We start from the raw sequence: 20,141 nt of genomic DNA on the forward strand, positions 1-20,141 counted from the left end.
CTTTGTGGCGTGGCCATCTTGTCATGCCTAAAAGCTGAAATCCTGTTTGTTATGCTGTTTTGTTCTTAGGGTATATCTAACCAGCTTCATTTTTACATAAAGAAAAATGTATACATTTTAAAGGAAAACAAAAAAACAGGTATTCCTGGCTGGAGCATTACTGCAGCCCCTATTTTTTTTTTATCATAGACAAAAACAACATTAAACAAAGTAATATTCTTCAAAAGCTGAACTTTTAGATTTTTTTTTATATTTGTAGATCATATTCTAGAAGTAGGAGCATTAAGAGGGTGATCTTCATTTGTCACTAATAAAAAACTGGTTTACAAGTACAAACATCAGGACTCCTCCACATATCTGGATGACACTTTCCTCTTTATCTCCTCTTCCCTCCTCCCTCCCCTGTGGTACTGGAGCCCTCCCTGGCAGCTTGGCAGAGTCAGCTCCCTCACGCGATGAGGCAGAGTGCTGGGGCCCAGGCCCCAGACAGGAGCCCAAGCTGGTCTCAGCCTCCCAACATGTTGAGCTGGCCCGCCTTGGGCACAGCCAAATGGTTCTGCAGCTGCCCCTTTGTCCCCCTTCCTTAAGTAAACAAAGGACAGAAACAAATTAATGACCTACATTCACAGCAAACCTCCTCGCAGAGACAGAGCGCGAGCAGTTGTCTACAAGCAGATGTTCACTTACAACGCTGCAGACTGCAATTAATGATCAAGCAGCGCAGAATCAAAGAAGGTTTTCATGTGTTTTCTGCATCTCCAGAAACTACTGAGAGCAGGTAGCTTGAAAACATGACTTTTAACAAAGTCTGAAAGCTTAAACTGAAAACTTTGTATTCACTTTTCAACAAATTGTCTCCAAAACACGTTTAATCGTATCATAAGTTCACATAGTTGATTAGTTCAGTTTTTAAGATGAACCACAGAAAAAAATTTCCTTTACTTGAGACACCTGTAAAACCTTTTACATCCTCTAAGTTTCTTAAACCAATATTAGGCATTCATCACACTGAGGACAATGTCGTAAAGATTAGGAATGAGCTTATTGCGTGAGTGTGCATCGGGGGCTTACTGAAGAGACCATCTGTGGCCTAATGAACACTGCTCCTTGGCCTCTAAGTGTAGGGGCTTTTAATGCATCTGTAAGAGCAGGTTTACTGAGCAGCAAGACATTAGCTAAAGCTGATTTCTTTACTGGAAACCCGTGCTTGAGGACCTTTGGAAAGAGGTTTTGTGTGTGTTTGTGTGTGTGTTGCAGGGGATTGGAGCTCAACAAGCTGCTGCACATTTTCTTCTCAAACGCAGCCAACACCTCAGCCAGTGCCACACATGTCACAAAAGCAGCATGTGCAAGTCGTCGTCTGTGTCCAAGCACGACTCATGTGCACACACACATACATGCACGCACATACGTAACTTCCACCCGCATCACAAGTGACAGAGGGATAGGATGCCAAGACCTCCTGTACTCATCCCTCTGCGGCACGACACTCCAAAAACCGATGCAGAGATGTGCGTGAAAGGATGATAAATTTAAACTTTTATCTTTGAGATTAAAGATAAATAGAAATACACAAATACTTCACACAGAGGTTGAATTTCAGGATTCTTATAATTTATTGCAGTTTGCACACAATTTAAAAATGTCAACAACAACACACCAGAAAATTACAAAACTAAACACAATAAGAATTTACTCCCCTTGAGAAAAAAGAAAGAAAAACAAAACAAAACAAACAAAAAAAACCAACCCAACTATGATTGTCAAAGCTAAAACGACTAAATCTGCAAAGGAACACCAAAAAAAAAAGCAAAGAAATATTGTAATCTCAACAGGGAGCAAATATATCTCAATCAAAATCTGCTTGTTTTTTCCCCCAGACAGTGATTGTCCTTTTTCAAGAGACTCAAGTCATTGTACGACCCCCACCCCCCAACCCACTGACCCTTCATGTCTTTCCATAAACTGTCTATGACTTCTTTTTTTTTTATCTTTTAAACCTTGATTTTTTTAAACAAAAAAGTCCCCCCTCCCCTTTGTTTCAAGTAAGCACAGCAAAAGTTGGAGATGTCACGTCAGGGCGGTTAACTTCACTGAGCAGTGGACATCAGTCCCCCTCCCCCCCGCTTTTCCCAACTCCACCCCAAACTCACGCTTAAATAAAAAAATAATAAAAATAGCCCGGACTACAGCAGTTTAAGGCGGTCAAGTACAACCAGAGGAACAGAATGGCAAACGGGAAAAAACAAAAACAAAAACAAAACCAGCAGTAGTGATGAAAACAACAGCAGGATGAAGGGAGCCCATATGCAGACGTGCTGCCAGTGAAGAAATAACATTTCATGACAAAAAAAAAAAAAAAAAAAATGAGGTGGTGCAAACTGCCGCAACATCACCCATACTGTTGCGTTGGCAAAGCCTGCAGATGCCACCAGACGACAGGGCATGCACACACACATACACGCATGCATCTGAGTGGAGGAGGAAATGTGGACCGTGCGCATTTCTCCAAAAATGTTTTTCGGATTGCATAAACACTTGACCATCATCTGAAAGATTTAAAACTGATTTCAAGATGCTGATGTATAAAACAAACAGAACGGTTAAACTGATGTAGCCCAAACACAACATTCACATACACAAAAAGTTTTCCAATCACATGATCAAAATATAATAAGACATTTTTTGTCCGATAAATTCAATAAATTCCATGAATTTACATGATTTCCATCAACCATTTCTTAATGCGCTACAGCATCAAATACTTCCATTGCATCAGAAATGCCCCCACCCCCCCATTTAATAAAGGCATCTTTTCAGCAAAAATCTGATTTCATATCTTTTAGCTTAAAAAGGTGCTTTCAGGTACGCCAATTCTCCCCCATCTGTCTCAAAGTGAAGACTTGAAGAGGAAACCCCCACAGATACCTTATGACATCCGCTGTGTTTGATGCGCTGCATCGAGCTGGGTGACAGATCTCCCCAACTCAGCTCAGCTCAACACGAAGAAACAGTCTAAAAAAAGATATTTGACCCCTCAACTTCCAGCAGGAGAACTCAGGTTTAGTCTCTCTCTTTCCCTCTTCCTGTCTTTCTATCTGTCCCATCTCAGCCAAGCCACAAAACTGCACTCATCAGACCTGAAGCAAGAGGCCAAAATCTGCAGAGATAATTAAGAAATGGCTTCGGCACATTTAGATCTGTAGAGGACGGACACGAGAGATGGAACGCAAAAAAAAAATATATGGGGAGATTTAATGCTTGAGGAGGAGCAGGAGGAGGAAGTGCTGGGTGGATATAGATCTCCAGTAGGTTACATTGACTTGTACTTAACCAAGTCACACACATACTCTCTCTCTCTCTCTCACACACACACACACACAGCAGAGAAATCAGTGCATAAAGACACGGTCTTTAAATGCTTCATCATATCGCTTCAACATCCAACAGAAACACATTCGATCACATTCCTCTAGAAGCCCAGAAACAGATCTAAAATAATTAGTGGAAAAAACAGTTCACTGTCAAGAAGTGTAACCTTCAAATGTTTCCCCCTCCAATGCAAAAACCACTACTTAAAATTTTAAGACAAAATTTTTGGGGAAAAAAAAAATCATGCATTTTTTTTTTCATAGTTGCGAAAATAATCAGTTTTTCAACAGACCGCACCCTGGAGAAGTATTCACAAAAGAGAAGCAAAAATGAAAGTTGTTTGTCAAATATTTGATCAATTACAATGTGTACAGTAATACAGCAAATTCACATTTTTCATTTTAAAATATACAGGTTTGGACGTCATGCAACAACAGCAGGTCCCATTACAAAAAAGTAACAAAATATTAATAATAATATTAATAATAATAAAGATCATTAAGTTAAACTATAGCAGAACAATATACAACAACCTTAAATTAAATACCTTGTCGACAAGTGATGTTTTTAAAGACTGCCAGCTAAATTTAAGAAAAAAAAAATATCAATAACAATAATTATTATTTGCAAAGGTGTTCTCATTTTTAGAAAATACTTCAGATTGATTGGAAGTGAAAAAAGGAGGCTGTGCATTGCATGAGAGCCATCAGTCTGTCTGTCTGTCAGTCAGCTTTCCCCTGAACACACAACACCAAAGAGCTTAACAAGAGAAGTGGGGAGCGTCTCGCTAACAACACCTTCATGCCAGTAGAAAATAAAATTAATACACACAAAACGCACTCATACACACTCACGCACATTAGGTGAAATTTTTGCCAGAGTAGTGCAGTATCACACACGCACTTCTTCAAACTGTGTGTGCGGTGGCATCGACTTGTGATCACAGTACCCGTTTAGTGTATTGTAATGCTTTTTCACTTCAGTGTGTTCGACCTGAACTCCTGCAGTGGTGTTTGCTGTCTGTGGAACTGGGACCGATATGCTGGCCAGCGTCGGGAGTGTTGTGTCTGGGTATGAAACACAAACAAAGTGAATTTTCTTAAAAAAAAAAAAAAAAAAAAGAAAAAACAAAAAGCGAGACATTCTCACTGAGACCCACTTCCTCAGATGCAACTGAAACCACAAAAAGAAGAAAACTAACGCCAGATAATAATAATAGTTCAGAATCAAATAGAATACAACAAAAATTACCCCCAAATAGCAACAAAATAACTCAGTAGTAACATTTTCATGTGCTATTAAAGTGCAGTTGGATGAGATGTTGCAATTAACAAGAACATGACTCGCTTAAACCCCGACAATGACAGTCCATCACCTCCCTTTCGCCTCCCCAAGCCTCTCTACAACTCTCTCTCTCCCGTCTCTTTCCCTTTATTCAGCCCAGCAGTCTGCTTCTACTTCCACAGTTCCTGGGAGCTGTCCTCGATCGCCCAATCCCTGACATTGGGCAACGCCAGCGGTTCGCTCTTCACTGACAGCGAGTTGACCAGTTCGCAATGGAACTTGCGGATGTGTCGGTAGAGGTCCCCGGATTGCGTGAAGCGCCGCTCGCACCACTTGCAAGCATGAGGCTTCTCACGCGTGTGCACCACTGCGTGGCGGCTGAGGTTGTGTGAGTACTGGAAGCTCTTGCCGCAGGTGGTGCAGGTGTAGGGCTTTTCGCCCGAGTGTGTCCGCTCATGACGCTTCAACGTGTACATGCAGGAGAAGGTTTTGCTGCAGATGGTGCAGGTGGGCACATTGACGTCTCCGGCGGGCTTGGAGCGGATGCCCTCCTGCTCCCTGAAGTGGGAGCTGAGGTGAAGCTGGAGGATGTGGGGGGAGGGGAAAACCTTGTTGCACAGCGGGCACATGAAGATCTGGTTGTGCTGAGCTGAGAGCATGTTTGAGACGTAAGGCAGCAGCGAGGTATCCATGTTGGCCACCTCTGCCTGCGCACGCTCGTTTTCTCCCCCCAGGATGTCCTCGTCGTCCGCAGAAGGTGGAGGCTTCTCATCCCGCTCCAGCTCTGAGGCCAGAGACGCCTCTCGCAGAGCAGACAAGTGAGCCTCCAGCCCAAGCCTCCGCTGAGCAGACAGAGGACCCCCGACCCCGTGATGGCTCAGGCCCCCGTTCGTGTTGGGAACCGCAGCCTTGGTAAGGCCGCTGTGCTCCATGTCATAGTCCCCACCTCCTAGCTCCTCTTCCTCATCTGAAGCCACGCCCCTCTCCACCTTTACCCTCACAGCCAATGGGCTTTGCAGGCTGTCTGGTGTAGCTGCCCCACTGAAATAGGACTGATGGTGGTTATTGTGGTTGCTACTGGCAATCGGCTTGACAGACAAGTCCAGGACGCAATCAGCTGTGTCATTCGATACCCGCCTGCCTCTATGCCCTCCGTGAGAGCTCATGGAACGGTGGGATCTCTGGGAGAGAGATCCAGTAGAGCTGCTGGGGCTGCCGGCTGGTGAAGGCACCTTTCCTCCCTCTCCGAGGCCTCCTCCACCCTGCGTTTCCGCCTCACCATGACCTGGACTTGTTGTAGCTATGGCTGGTGTCCCCGGTCTGTCTGCAGATGGCAGCCTCAGCCACAGTGGGCCTCCTTCGGCCTTCCCCTCCTCTTCTTCATCACTGTGAAGCAAATCAGCAGTAGCAGGTCGGCCTGTTGAACCATCTGATAGACTGTCGGCCTTGTCAGAGCAGCTGGACCCGCCATCATCCTCTCTGCGCGTGCTGTCTGCCTCAGCTGTGGCCTTCTGCTTCAAACGTTTCTTACACACCTTGACTATGTCATACATGTGCAAGTAGCTGGCTGCTGCCAGCACATCCTCTACGGGAAGGTCCTGGAACTGCAGCTTGCCTTCATACATGAACTCCAGGAGCAGGGAGAAGGCCGGGGCCGTGACAATATCGCTGTTGAGGTGCACCACATCTCTCTTGTCCAGCTGGTCCTTGTAGAAAAGGTGAAAGTACATGCTGCAGGAGGCCAACACAGCACGGTGGGCACGGAACTGGGCATCACCCACCAACACCGTGGAGTCACACAGGAAGCCTTGATGCCGCTGCTCACTCAGACACTGGAGTAAATGTCTGCTGTGGTCTGGGAACTCCATCCTGCCGTCCTCATAACCTGCAGCCACACACAGGAACAGAGTCAAACATGAATACATCTGATAATGCTCTCAGCATCCACTTCAGACTTTTATTTCCCATCTATGATGGGTGTTTAATTGAGATATGCTACCAAAAACATAAATTATAATTTGGATGTAAAGCAAAAGCAGCTGAAAGCAAAATAAAAATGAGAATTTCAAAGTTTCTGAAACAATAAATTAAAACAGCATTGTTCTCATCATAATTTGAGTTTTCTGTAAGAAGTTTTAAAATCTAAATTATAGTCAACAACCCAACAAAAAAAAATAAAACAACAACAAACAGAGAAAGACAAGCGGGACGAGACAAACGGCAACATCACATCTGGTACGAAGCGGTGAAAACAAGTCGCAAAGCATCCCGAAAAGGTAGGTCAGTCCCGATGAGAAGAGTGAGACATGAAATATGGTACATTTTGAAAAACATTAACTAATATAAAAATGTGTATCAGTTAAAAATAATAAAGAAAAAGTTGTTATACATGAACGGAAATATTTAATGTCAAATCACCCATCTATTCATTTGTAGGATGTTGTCAATGGCTCAATTACATTGTTTTAAATAAATAAAAAGAAAAGCAGAAATAAGAAAAAAAGGCCACAATTACAATTAAAAGGAGTAATTCACAAAATGACATGAATATAAACTGAATTCAAGAGTTGCTTCAGTTTCACCAAGGCTTAATCTCAGGTAAACCAGCAGCGACAGATTCCTCTACTCTGCCTCTCCGCTCTCCGTCTTTCTGCATCTCTCCAACTCCTCTGCTTGCACTCCTGGATTGTCGCTGCTCCTACGCTGGTTATTTTTATTAACCCACTTTGGCCTGGCCTGGCACAGCCCTTTTAGGTAACCGGCTTTCAGCTGCACACGCTGTCCTCGCGTACAAAACACACACACACACACTCTTAGTACCCAGCCTACCTACAAACCACCTCCGCAGGCTAAGTCGAGCAGAAAAACTGTCCAATTGAAATAGCACTGTCAAAAAGCAAAACAGCTTGTCCCTTGTTTAACCTGCTAGCGCCGGCTTTAGGTGTGAGATTAGACGGGAAACAGGAGACAGAAAATATGTGGTGATGCTTCCTAAAAGAAGAGTTGGTAGAATTTATCTAGTTTTTGAATTGCTTGAAAAGTAAATATGCAGATGAAGATAATAAAGAAAAATTTAAAATCTGGATAAAATGAAAAAGGAAAAAAGTCCCACCTGTTAACCAAGTCGATTTGTCCTGTCTAAGAAAATACATCAGTCCCGCTCTGCGCTGTGTTAACCAAAGCAGTTAAATCACCTCATTTGAATGAAGCTCAACCAAGATTGTAAGCGTGTGTGCGTCTATGTATTGTGTATGTGTGTGTGCTCGCCCTCCGGCTTGCTCAGACTGCTTTTAATGAGCGGACTTACGGGGACAAGGGTGTACCACCTCCCACCTCCCCCCCCAACCCCACCCCTCTGTCCAGCCAAACCCCTCTGCTACCTCCTCCTTCCACACATACACACAAACTATCCTTCACTCACATACTCCTTCCCATCTGAATCATACAAGAAAAACTCAGCACATCCGCCCCGTAGAAGAAGCTGCCCTCTTCCTCAACCCTCCCACCCACCACCACCCAGAAGAGAAGATTTACAATACAATCACTGTAAGTGCCCTGCTCGTCACAGCATCAATCCTAATCCTTAAAGATGGCTAAAAATAAAGACGGCGGTGGCGGCGTCGGGAAGGGAGCCGTCGGCGGAGGCTCTGGAGGGCCAGCAGCCAGTCAGCCCAGCCCACCCGACCCGATCCACCCGGGCCAGCAAGCCGGCTCGAGCAAGGGGGTCTGAAAGAGACACACGCGAGAGAAGCGGGGAGGGAGAGGGTGAGGGAGAAGCTGGGATGGCCAGGGAGGGAGGCTTACCCACATCTGATCCAGCTGACGGGGGCCATATGGCAGCTGCTAGCCAGATAAAGAGATTAAGACTAGGAGGGAGTGCGATTACAGCTGTCTAGCCAATTCAGGCAGCTCAAATCTGCAACTTCTAAATTAGTCTCCTCTACTCCAGCCGACAGGAGGGGGAAAAGTGGGTAAAGCAGACCGCACATGCTTTCAAGTAATTTTACAGTGGGTTAGAATTAGCTGGAAGGGAAAATGGGTTAGATTATTAAGATAAAATAGCTACTTATTTATTTTTTCCATCTTTTCTGTCCTTTTATTACATAAAATATGTCATTTCTCAATTTTAGCAAATTACAAGATGACTCACCATCAGAAAACCTCATTAAATAGTTATTCTACTTATAATGAATAAGCTAAGAAAAACAAGAAGGATTTAAATGAGCAAAAAACTATTTCCACTTACTAACAAGTGTCCAAAAAATGTTATGAGAAAACAGAAGCAGGAGCAGAGTTTTAAACGCAGCCCTCTCTCAACTAAAACTAAAAACACAGCAAAGTGTTTCAGGACAGCAATTATCCCTAAGACAGGCAGCACCGACTACTCTTCCGTTAACTACTGAAGCACTCAGCAGCAGCTTCACAAAGGTTTGACACACTGGAGATCTCCACAACTAAACAAAATAACTGCTCCACTATCCTGGACCCTCCTGCTCCATTCGCTCACATAGACACGCACACACATACACGCACACAGAACGATACCTGCAGCAGTATGCATCAACTTGATTAACTCCACAGTGGCAGAATAACTGAGTTCTTTGGCTGAGAATGGCAGTGTATCCTTCTCTTTCTGAATCAATGAGTGGTTAGAAGAAGAGAGTAGAAGAAGATGGGAGGCAGGCAAAAAAAAACAACAACAAAAACGCAACCCCCCACCCCACCCCAAAAAAACTAAAAAACAAAAAAAAAAAAAAAAAAAACCAAAACACGCTGTTCAAACTGCGAGGAACAGATGCAAAGTGGAGGAGATGTTGGAGGGGGAACGAGATACCACCTCCCTCCTCCTCTTCCTCCTCCTCTCAACTGGCGCTGATCGGCAGCCACAAACACACACAGCGTGCACACACACACAACACTAACTCTCCCAGGCTGCCGCTGAGACTCACAATAAAGGACTGGGGAGGGGTGGAGGCGGTGGAGGGTTGGAGGAGGAGGAGGTGGGGTGGATGGCAGCCTGTCAGCTGCTCTGACATCATCCTCAGATGGAGATGCTACCTCCAGCTGTGCTCTTTCTACAGCCATATGCTGCCTCCTCTACACTCCTGCCACCAGACTCCTCTTTCATTCTACCAACACCACACAACTTTGTCTCTCTTTCTCCCCCCTTCTTTTTGCTCTCTCTGGGAAAAAAACTATTAAATGCAGAAGGATGCAGATTTTGGTACTTATTAAACAAAAGAGTTTACTCACTCATTCGTATCATCAAGACAATGAAAAGTCTACCCTATATATATATATATATATATATATATATATATATTCAGGGAGAAAACTTTTATTTTTAAATCCCCCTTTTCTGTCTACCCCCTTCCAGTAACCATAAACAAAAGCCAACACAGCACATTTGTAACTGACAAACGCACGCAGCTGATATTGTTTCCCACTTCTTTACGGTTCAGCGCCGCGGCGCCTCGTCTTATATTCATTCATTCACTCACTCACTCGCTCATTCATTCATTCATTCCTCAATCTATCTAACCATGCAACCCGCCTCTGTTAGGACCCTCTGGGCAACTGACAGGTACAAAAAATTAAACAAACAATGTGAAGAAGTTATAAAAAGAAAAGAAAAAAAAACAAAAAAAACAAAACAACGAGTTTAGCTCTTAAACAAAAAGGTAGACAAGTCTTTAATAAGCCGGGGAAAAAACTTATTCCAGCCGCTTCAATTCGCTTTCGTTTTAGGGGATTATGCGCTGGTTTGCAGTTTGTAGAGTGTGTCAATTTGCTGCTCTGCTTTTGTTTTCTATTTAAATTAAATGCCAGAGCACATTCAGCCAAGTTTAAAGGCTGAAAGGCGCTTTTTAAATATCGCCGCCCACTGTTTCGTACGGCTGTAACGTGGAGCTAAAACCCACGCCGTTATCATTTTTATTTGCTTTATAAGTTGATTTCTAATATTTTAACTTGATAAACATCAATAGGAAATAATGAAAATGTGTAAAAACATACATTTTTAATCAATTCCACTACTGGACCTAGTTGCAACGATCTATCCGAATTAAATTTCTGCCTCACTTTAAACAGTTTATCACCGTGTCAGTGTTATATTTAGACAACTCACTGAAGTAAACGATTGGTTGTACAAGTTTGTAATAAATTAAACTAAGTAAACGGTTGAAGGCTCAATCCAGCAGATTGAGGGTTTAAGCTTTGACCTGCGAGAAAATTAGCTTTAAAAGTCTAAGTATTATTCCGGCTACCAGGTTTGCAGACAACACGAGGAGACTGTAATTAATTTCTTACTAGAAGACACAACAAACACAGAAACAGACACACACACGGAGACACAGTGACCCACGCAGCTAGCTAAAGCCCGAACACGGCTAACAAAAGTAAGACGGACAGGCTACAATATTGGGTTATTTACAGTTGTTCGGAAGGCCCCGGTGCTATGACAACAGCTGGTGAAACACCGCGGAGGGACAGCTAACATAGCAACTGTTAGTGCGTGGAGACAACACAGTCATGCTAAGGAAGGTTTAGCTACTTTTTCCCCTCCGTAACCCACCCTCTATCTCCTGAGCCTCCTTTAATCGGACTCCGGTATTAGAGGCAGCACTTACAGACAACAAGGTCCAACGTCTTCCCCGCTTCCTCCGTCCAATCCTCCCCCTTTTTTTTTTCCTTCGGAGACCAAACTAGATTGACTTTGGACTAATTTCCATAACAGGCTGCCGAGGCGAGCGGACGCAGGGACAAGGAGTGTAGCACTCTGCGGCGGCCAGATGTTTCCGAGCTGTTGCTGCTGAACTCGAGCTGGGAAAGGAGGCGAGTTGACTGGCACGGCACGGAAGCCAATGGTGCCGGCGAGGAAGAAAGTGGAGGGCCTCTAATAGAGAAGGAGAGGGAGGGATATGTCTTCTTCTCTCGTCGGCGTAGGTTGACACCAGGCAACAACAACAGCAGCACACACAGTGAGGAGGCAGGAAAGAAGAAGCTGGGCCAAACCAACTGGTTCTGCGAGTCAGCGGGGCGGACTGGCGCAGCGGAGAGCGAGTGGAGAGAGGCGCGGTGCGAGCTGGGTACTGTAGTCAAGGAGGAGGGGGGTGGGGGGCGGAGCTGATGTGAGCAGGTGCACCACCTTGATAGGTGTACAGCGGAGCAGCGGAGCTGGATAATGCTCAACATTTCATTGTTAATGTAACAGTGCTATGCAAACAGGTCTTAATCAGTGGCGTGAAACAGATGTGCCTCCTCCTGAGGTGGCTTCTTAATTATGTATGTTTCATATAAAGATGTAATAAATGGTTCACATCACACTTAATTATGGCAGATCTGAGTGGTCATTAATGAATTTGGCAACCATGTGGATGTGCTAGTGGTAAGTTTTGGTGCTGTTGTAAAAGTGTGTAGAGTTTAGTTATAATTTTATATCTCATATGTATTTAATGTGGGTAACCAGGCTGAGTGCTGTAAGTAATTAATGAGAATGTAATTTAACGTATACACAAATCAAATAATAAATAAGAAAACACATCTGCAATAAAAATGTCTGTTCTTGAAAATGCATTTTCATTTCTAAGTTTCTGCGCCAGCTTATTGAAATGCGGCTAAATTACTTCCTAAAACAGTTGGCCTTAGCAGTATTTTGTTGCTTTTTTTTTTTAAACATACGTTATTAAAAGATTAACTTGTGCCTTAGTTGGAGATTATTTTCAGCCCCAGATTAGATGCTCTCCACTGAATATTTTCAGATACAGCTCAGAGAGATTAAATCAGGCTTAATTATACTTGTTATAAAGTAATAATAATTTTTAAATTAGTTCATCTTATGGGAATTATTAACAAAAACAATAATAAAAAAAAAGTTAAATGTAGTGACCATTAGTGCATGATTGATTATTCCATGTCTGGCAAGCAATGCAGTTTTGATTATTGATTGATTAACAAGCAGTTTGGCACACTAAAGTACTTTCAGTTTGTTTAAATCACAATTTATTGACTAAACAATGATATAATTAACTTTAATAACAATCTGCATTAATTGATAGTATAATAATGTTAATATAATTTTTTAAGCAGTTTTGATGCGCTTGACCCCGACACTGAAGTTAATCTCCTCTTTAAAACCATTTCTTTGTATGACTCTTTTCCTGAACCTTGATTTTGAGAAATGACAGATATGCCCACACCTCTGTTCTCCAAGTCAATGAAAAGTTTTAAAAAATTAGAAGAAAAAGCACAGAGAAGAAGAAAAAATAGTTTGTAATTTTATTTATAATCAGCAACAGAGGCAAAGCAAACAGGCCTCATGTTTGTAACAGGTTTCTGTGATGGCTGACAGGTTTTAACCCCCTCAAGAGGCGCACAGGCACTTTAACAGGAGACCTATGACTCGCTTTGCCTTGTAACATCAAGGCTTTGTGTGCTGAAACCTGTTTAACCTGTGAGTTGCAGTTTACAATAACTCGGTCATGTCACAAATGACTTGTGTGACAGCTGAGTTAAATTGTAATCTGTCTATGAATGCTCTATTTTTACCCACATTTTCTGATTAATGTATTTTATATTTTGAAAACTGCAGAGATGTTTGAGTTTCACAGTTTGTTTCTTTCAAAACAGAGAAAGCTGTAAATCTAGGACACAGCTTTACATGTTTTCAAAAAAAGAGATGTTCAGGTGCCCAAACCAGTGATCCCACACAAACACAATGATTAAAAGTCAATTGTGTTATAACAAAGAGAAAAATCACAGTTGTGCATAGACTGACAAAGTAAGAATACAGCACTTCAGATGTTTGACAGTGCCATCTATCACGTTTTTCAAATCTTCTCAGATATGGGTCATTGGGACAAAAAAAAAGCCTTTTATGAAATGTCTGCTTGTCACGAGAGCCTCAATATGAAAAAAAAAAAAAAAAAATTGTGGCTGTGGTTGCCTGAGTGAGTCCGCGGGCCTGTTTGCACTCCCTAAACCTGTCCCAGTAAACTAATTGGCGTTACTAATAGATGGCTGGATGAACTGCAGCACTGTATGGTAATGAATTCACACGATCTGGTGTCATAGCTGAAGGACTAGTTAAAATGCAAATGAATGATGACCCTGTTATGTGTCTATCAATTTGGGGATCCATGTTACCAGCGCAGTACAATGAGCCCCTTGTTCATGCAAGAAAGCACAATTAGGGCCAGCAAGCATACCAACAGTGGGCTTGCACATAAATTGGATTTAAGAGCAGACTTACTAAACTATTAGCTAATTTGTGTGATCAATGTAAAAGAGCCCAACTATTTTTGTAGAGGATCTTTGCAGATTCTAGTCAATTTTAGTCTCCTGTTTAGGGTAATTCTTCTCAGTGTGTAGGAAGATCTAATAAAATTTGACCTGTGAGTGAATTTTCTCGAGAGATTCCTGTGCAGCTTTTGAGACTTCTCTCAACTTCCTGTATTTCCGTTTAGATCCACACATTGTTTCGTCACTGACAGATGCCACAACACAGCCGAGTGTGTGCTTGAGTGTGAGCAGAAAGACCGATGTTTGAAATTAGGGCTGTTTTCTCCTCCCTACAGCTAAAAACTAAAGACCAAGCAGAAAGCAGGCAGGAGGAAAACATAAAAACCAGCATGCAGAGCCGTGCTTATAGTCATGTGTCTGCAGCAAATGTTTTTGTTTAGGTTTGGTTCCCTTTTTATTCTTGAAACAGAAAGGAAATTAAATGCACTCATCCACAAATAGTCTCACATGTTTAGAGAGAAACAGTCAAACCTTCTTCAGATCTTCAAACATCCTCACAAGATGATAACAGAACTAACAATTGCTTCCTTTAAATATAAATTACACAGACAGCAGACGTTTTAGGAAAATTGCACAGATTAATTTGAGAATGTGTCTTGCTCAGAGTAAATAAAGCAATTTTTCTGCAGATTTTCTACTTTCTACCTCTGGAGGTCACTATAGATCCCATATTATCCATTCCGATTCTCCTCATTCAGCTCAGTTCAGTTATGTTTTATGCCACTTTATTTAGATATTAAGCATGTTGCAAAGACATTTATATAAACAAAGGGAAATAATTTGCATGTATAAATAAGGTAATAGTTGCTAAACTTTTTATTACCGTGGTAAATATTCAGAAACATAAGGAAAGAAGATTCAAGCATAGTTGACATACTCACGTTGAAGATGTTTGTGTGTGTGAACCTGACACACAGCTGTAAGTCAGTGCTTCAGGCACTCGTTTTTCTTTCCTCACTGTATCTGTTTTCACTCAAAAACATTTGATGCTCACATTCAGCTTATTACTTTTGCCCGCTGGCACACACAGTCCTGAGTGGAGCTTTATTTTGTGTCTAAAGCAAAGAAAAAGCAATTCAGTGAAAACCTCTGGCTGTACCTGAGACATTATGGCTGTATAGCTTCACAGGTTCATCCGTTCGCAGCATTAATTACATTTTGCTTGTCAACAATTTTGTATATTCAAAGCTATTCAAAACAGACAGCTGTTTGAAACCACTTCCTCAGCACTTCTGAAAGGGATTTTGATGATGGTACTCCACAAACATGCAAAAAAATACAGCCTCTTCTTTATGGAAGATGCAACTGGTGAATGTATGTTTTTTACAAAGGCTGCACTTTATGTTTTCTGTCTTTTTCTGTCATTTGGATGCAGCAAGTATTCTTCAATGTGTCACAAGCTTGTTTTTGACCTTTAAATTGTTAGAAAATTTGGGGCTTGAGAAGTTTAAGCATATTTAAACTCATCATAAGATACTCTGGATGAAAATGAGCCTGAATAAAAAAAAAACCCGAAAAAGAACAAGACATATCTCGTCTAGTGAATTGTTCAGCTGCGTTTCAAAGCAGCGGGGGGCTGAAGCAATCAAACAAACTATAAAAAGCAGCTCACAAAGGCAGCCGAGTACGTGGCAACCATCATTATCTCCCTTTCTTTGACAATTTCTTGGGCAACTCAAAGGCAGAGCATGAAATAGAGGACAACTTTTTCATATGAGATTCTCCACTTGCGTTCCCTACCATCTTGGGAAAACCCAGCCACTTTGAGGGACATTCAAACCGCTTCCTGTCCGTTTATCTGTCCATGCATGAGCTGCAGCTTCCCTCATCATCCCCGAGACTCTGGCTGGCAGGCAGAGTAGGAGAATGAGACGGGAAGGGAGGCAGACAGATGTTTGAATCTGAGCCCCGGGGTAGATGAGATTAATCCATCATTTGAGGCAGAGACAGAAACTGAGTGATAGAGAATGAAATAAAAACCGGAGCTATCAATATATTAGACACTGTATAGCGGGAACATGCAGAGGTGTGCAGCAAAGCCAACATAGATCTTTAAGCCAAGCTGCCACTGCAGAATATCTGTTATAGCTGAAAAAATATGATTCATACACACACATAACATTCACACCTCTTCTCTCCTCTCAAGCTCACATGGACGGTGTGAAGATGGTATCAATGTGTTTTGATATATTTAGGTTCTAATAAGACAAAGCAACAAACAGGCCAACAATCGCCGGTTGTTTTGGTTTAATTAGAATAATTTTACATATTCACCCAAGTGCCAGGTAAAGATTTACTGCGACTTACACAAGTGTGTGAGTAGTGATTTTAAAAAGAGGAAATGGAAACATTCTTCACACCAAACCTGAACTGTACCTGCAAGGCCAAAAGAAACTTTCTGTCAGTGTCTGAACCTCCAAGAAATACTTAAGCAACTTGGTTTCAGTTGACAGTGGGAGGAAGTCCGTCCATACAGTTTAATAATGATCATCTGGTCCAGTGCGGCTGCTGTTGTAGGCGGTCTGGAACTCAGCCATTCTGACTGAGAGTAAAATATTCATGAACTATCAATGGTGGCCCAGCTGACTGGCTGGGGAACAGCTGCTGGGTCTCTGTGCCTCTAGAGGTGCAGCATCTGTCCATTTGAGGAAAGTGAATATGTGTTTGTGTGAGTGGATGCTCGCCTTTACGTGTGTGTTCCTGCATGTCTTTCTAAGACATTCATGTGTGTTTGAGGGCGCACGTTGTTGTGATTCATGTGTGTGTGTTCATGTCTCAGGGGGACAAGACATCAGGAGGAACAACTGTGTATTTAACTTGCTTATCTCCTCCAGATGGTGGAGGATAATTTTGGAGATGATCAAATAGTGTGTCTCAGTTTTATCAGGATCTGCAGCTGTCAATCAAGTATCACTCTCATATATAGACAAAACAAACACACTGTTGCAGTTGTCTCTCCTGTATGATGTGTTAAAGTAAATGTGTGTCTATTTTTCATGTCTCTGCCATTCTATATGTATTGCTTTGCGTGCAAGCATTCGTACATCACAGCTTTGTCTATGTGAGTGAGATTCACAGCCATCCGTGTGAAGCTCACCGAGAACTGTGCGGCTTTGGCTGTGGCTGTATGATGGACATCTGGAAGCTAAATTGGTTAATGGCGCCTCCAAGCCAACAGCCAGCCGGCCATCTTCTTGCTGAGATAAAAGAGGTGTGTGTGTATGTGTGTGAGCATGTTTGTAAAGTGGGGAGGTGGGCTAGATTTGTGAAGGACTCTACATCTGGCCAGCCATCTTGCCACAGACTAACACCCCTGCTGGACAATTAAGAGCTTTTACCTTCCAAATTCACTTTTTTTGTGTGTTATCATCAGAGCATACTCCAACATGAAATCAAATTTGTTTGTCCTCATGGGCAAGCTGCCGCGACCCAGACTGTAGAGATTCATTGTGTTTTGGCTCTGATCACCACACTGTTCTCACTGTTACAGCTCAAATGTACAGTGTAGAATTCTACACTTCATAACGTAGTTTGTCTTCTTATAATAGCTTCTGTCCAAACTGGTTTCACAAACACTTAATTTAAAAGAAAGCCTCACAGGAGCTGTGAAACTGCCTCTAAAATTAATCTATTATCTTATGTTCTAAGACATTAATTTATTAGTTTTTTCATTCATTTTGACAATTAAATATTTGCATAGAGCACTACAGTAAGTACCCCTTCTGAGGAACACCAACACTTTTTTTCTTTTTATATGATACAGTTGATTTATAAAACTTTTTCACCAATTTCTATATGAATGCTAGTGCTTTTCAACCCTTGGAGGAAAATCACACAATTATTAAAAGTGCACTAACGGTTTTACTGGATGGCAATATGAAATCTGAATAAAACTCCTATAAAACAATAAGATAATGTATCAATGAGTAAGTTAGATGAAAATAGATATTTTAAAAACAAAAATTAATGCAAAATTAAATTAATTTCTTAGATGGAAAGGACATATTGCATACCTGCTCCTCTTCCACTGGTGCTCTCAGCATCACCAGCCTACTGCTCACTGGTTCTGGAACTACATTACCCAGGATTCATTTGCTCCTGCCATTATGGACTACACCTGTGTCTCATCATCAACCTCATCAGTTACACTTGTCCTTCCCTCTATTTATACCCACAGTTTTTACAGGTTCATTGCGTAGTCTTGTTGATCTCCTCTTCAAGTCTGTGCTGGTTTCTTCCTTTCGGATCAAGCTTTATTAAAACATTTACTCAGTTACCTGCTTTTGTGTCCGCCTTTCCGCTGGTACAACCTGTCACATAATGCTCAACGGCCTGTACTAAACCAGTGAAATATTAAAATAAAACACTAGCAGCATCAATATCATGACATCATAGGCTACCATAATCATGTGACATTGAAAACATGGAAGAAATACACTGGGGCTGGTTTTTACACATAATTTTATTATCTAAAAAGTATCAAATCCAATATTTTGACAGGCAGATATCAAAGTATGTATTCCATAGTATTGATACATGAATTCCTACATCTTCTTATTTGTGCCCACATTACAAGTTCTGCAGCCAATCATGTACGTACACCTCCTTTAACCCAAAGTAGGAGCTTTCCTAACATGAGAGAAATCATCTGCATGTAACTGTATGCTGATTGCTCCAAACAAAAGTGCACAGTGTTGAAACACCTGTAAACAGTTCAAGTTAGATACAAAACATAGAGGAACCCTGGATATTATGGGATCTGTGGAGTTTATATGAGAGAGAAACATTACAACAGGAAATAGATCCACTTTCCACCTGGTGGTTGGTTGGACTGCAGGTGATCTTTCTGATTTGGTAAGTGTGGAATGTGTGTAGTGAGTGTATAGGTTTTGCCAGGGAATTGATTGGTTTCAGCCTTACAGCCACAGGTTAATGGCTAACTTTCCCAGCACTTGTGGACTCTCCTCATTTCCAACCATTCACGTTCTGATAGGTACCATAAAAATTTCCTTATCAGTCCTGGGATCTTTACAGCCTGTCACAGAACCTGAGTAGTCATTGTCAAACGACAAAAATCCTATGTCCATAGGTCATGTATGGTAGCAGTCATGCTTTTTACAGCTGCTATTTGTCCAGGAAAATGAACACAGGCTAAACAATGTGTGTAAAGAAGGAACAGTAACAAGGACAAAGCTTTAAGCTAATACAGATGAACCAGATGCAGAAAAGTGCAGAAACAGCAGTGTGAGCTTCTCAAATCTTTTTTTTTTTTTTTTTTTTTTAAGATCTCAGAGATCATGTTGAAATGAAAGGCGGTACTGTTGCCTCTGCTTTGTGTGTCTGTTTGCCTGCCTGTCTGTCTCTCTGCAGTCCAGATGTCAGAGGAACTAGCCAACAGCTGTGGCAGGAAATGAGCCCTCAGGCAGTGAAAAGGCTAATGCACTTCCACACAGAGGAACAAAACAAAACATGTGCACACACACACACACACACACACAGATGAACTCAGAATAAACCAGTAGCGGATGTCTCTTATTTCATTCATTGGGCGTTAGCTTATTTGTACCTGAGTTGTTGCTTTGTGTTCCTGTCAGTTTAGAAACTTACTCTAAACCGTTCACTACTCTTGTGTGACAGTATTACTGTGTCTATCTTTTCTCACACATTCATAGTTTTTGAGAAATGTGTGCATGTGTGTGTGTGTGTGTGTGTGTGTGTGTGTGTGTGTGTGTGTGTGTGTGTGTGTGTGTGTGTGTGTGTGTGTGTGTGTGTGTGTATGGATGATGCCATGCCAGCCTGTCAGCCTGCCTGCCACAACGCCAGCCCCCGAGCCAGCGGGAACATTTGCCTTGTGGCTCCAATTCCCAGGAATGCCTAACCTGCGCCAGCTGTTGAGAACATGCTACCTGTGCCAACACAATGCCAGCTCTGCCCACCACATCACCTGCCTTTCTGTCTCCATCTGAGAGTGAATTTAGGTATTTATTTGTTTGTCAGCAAGTTACTGTGCCTTTAACGCTAACCACATCTGCATTTGTAGTCGCATCTGCTTACACATGAGTGCCTTTTTTGTGTGTCGTTTTCACTGTGCCAACGAGTGTAAAAGGGTATGTACGTTTATAATGTTGTGCATACCAGCTCAAGTGTATATGTGTGTCTCCATCTGTGTGTGGCCGGCCTGCCTT

General features: G+C 42.1%; 1 protein-coding gene across 4 annotated transcripts; it reads right to left on the reverse strand.

The window, feature by feature from the left end:
- Window positions 1-1,592: 1,592 nt before the first annotated feature.
- On the reverse strand, window positions 1,593-11,788 carry zbtb18 (zinc finger and BTB domain containing 18). 4 transcript variants are annotated; one of them, XM_042010755.1, is made up of 2 exons: window positions 11,286-11,788; window positions 1,593-6,541 (listed from the first exon to the last, which is right to left on the reverse strand). In XM_042010755.1, the coding sequence occupies exon 2, from the start codon at window positions 6,522-6,524 to the stop codon at window positions 4,827-4,829; it is 1,698 nt and encodes a 565-aa protein (XP_041866689.1). In that variant the 5' UTR covers window positions 6,525-6,541; window positions 11,286-11,788; the 3' UTR covers window positions 1,593-4,826. The 4 variants fall into 4 exon arrangements, with proteins under 4 accessions (XP_041866689.1, XP_041866688.1, XP_041866687.1 ...); XM_042010754.1 differs by lacking the exon at window positions 11,286-11,788 and adding an exon at window positions 9,202-9,480; XM_042010753.1 differs by lacking the exon at window positions 11,286-11,788 and adding an exon at window positions 7,769-7,964.
- Window positions 11,789-20,141: the final 8,353 nt, after the last annotated feature.

The sequence above is a fragment of the Melanotaenia boesemani genome, chromosome 16, assembly GCF_017639745.1.
Source record: "Melanotaenia boesemani isolate fMelBoe1 chromosome 16, fMelBoe1.pri, whole genome shotgun sequence".
Classification (NCBI taxonomy): Eukaryota; Metazoa; Chordata; class Actinopteri; order Atheriniformes; family Melanotaeniidae; genus Melanotaenia; species Melanotaenia boesemani.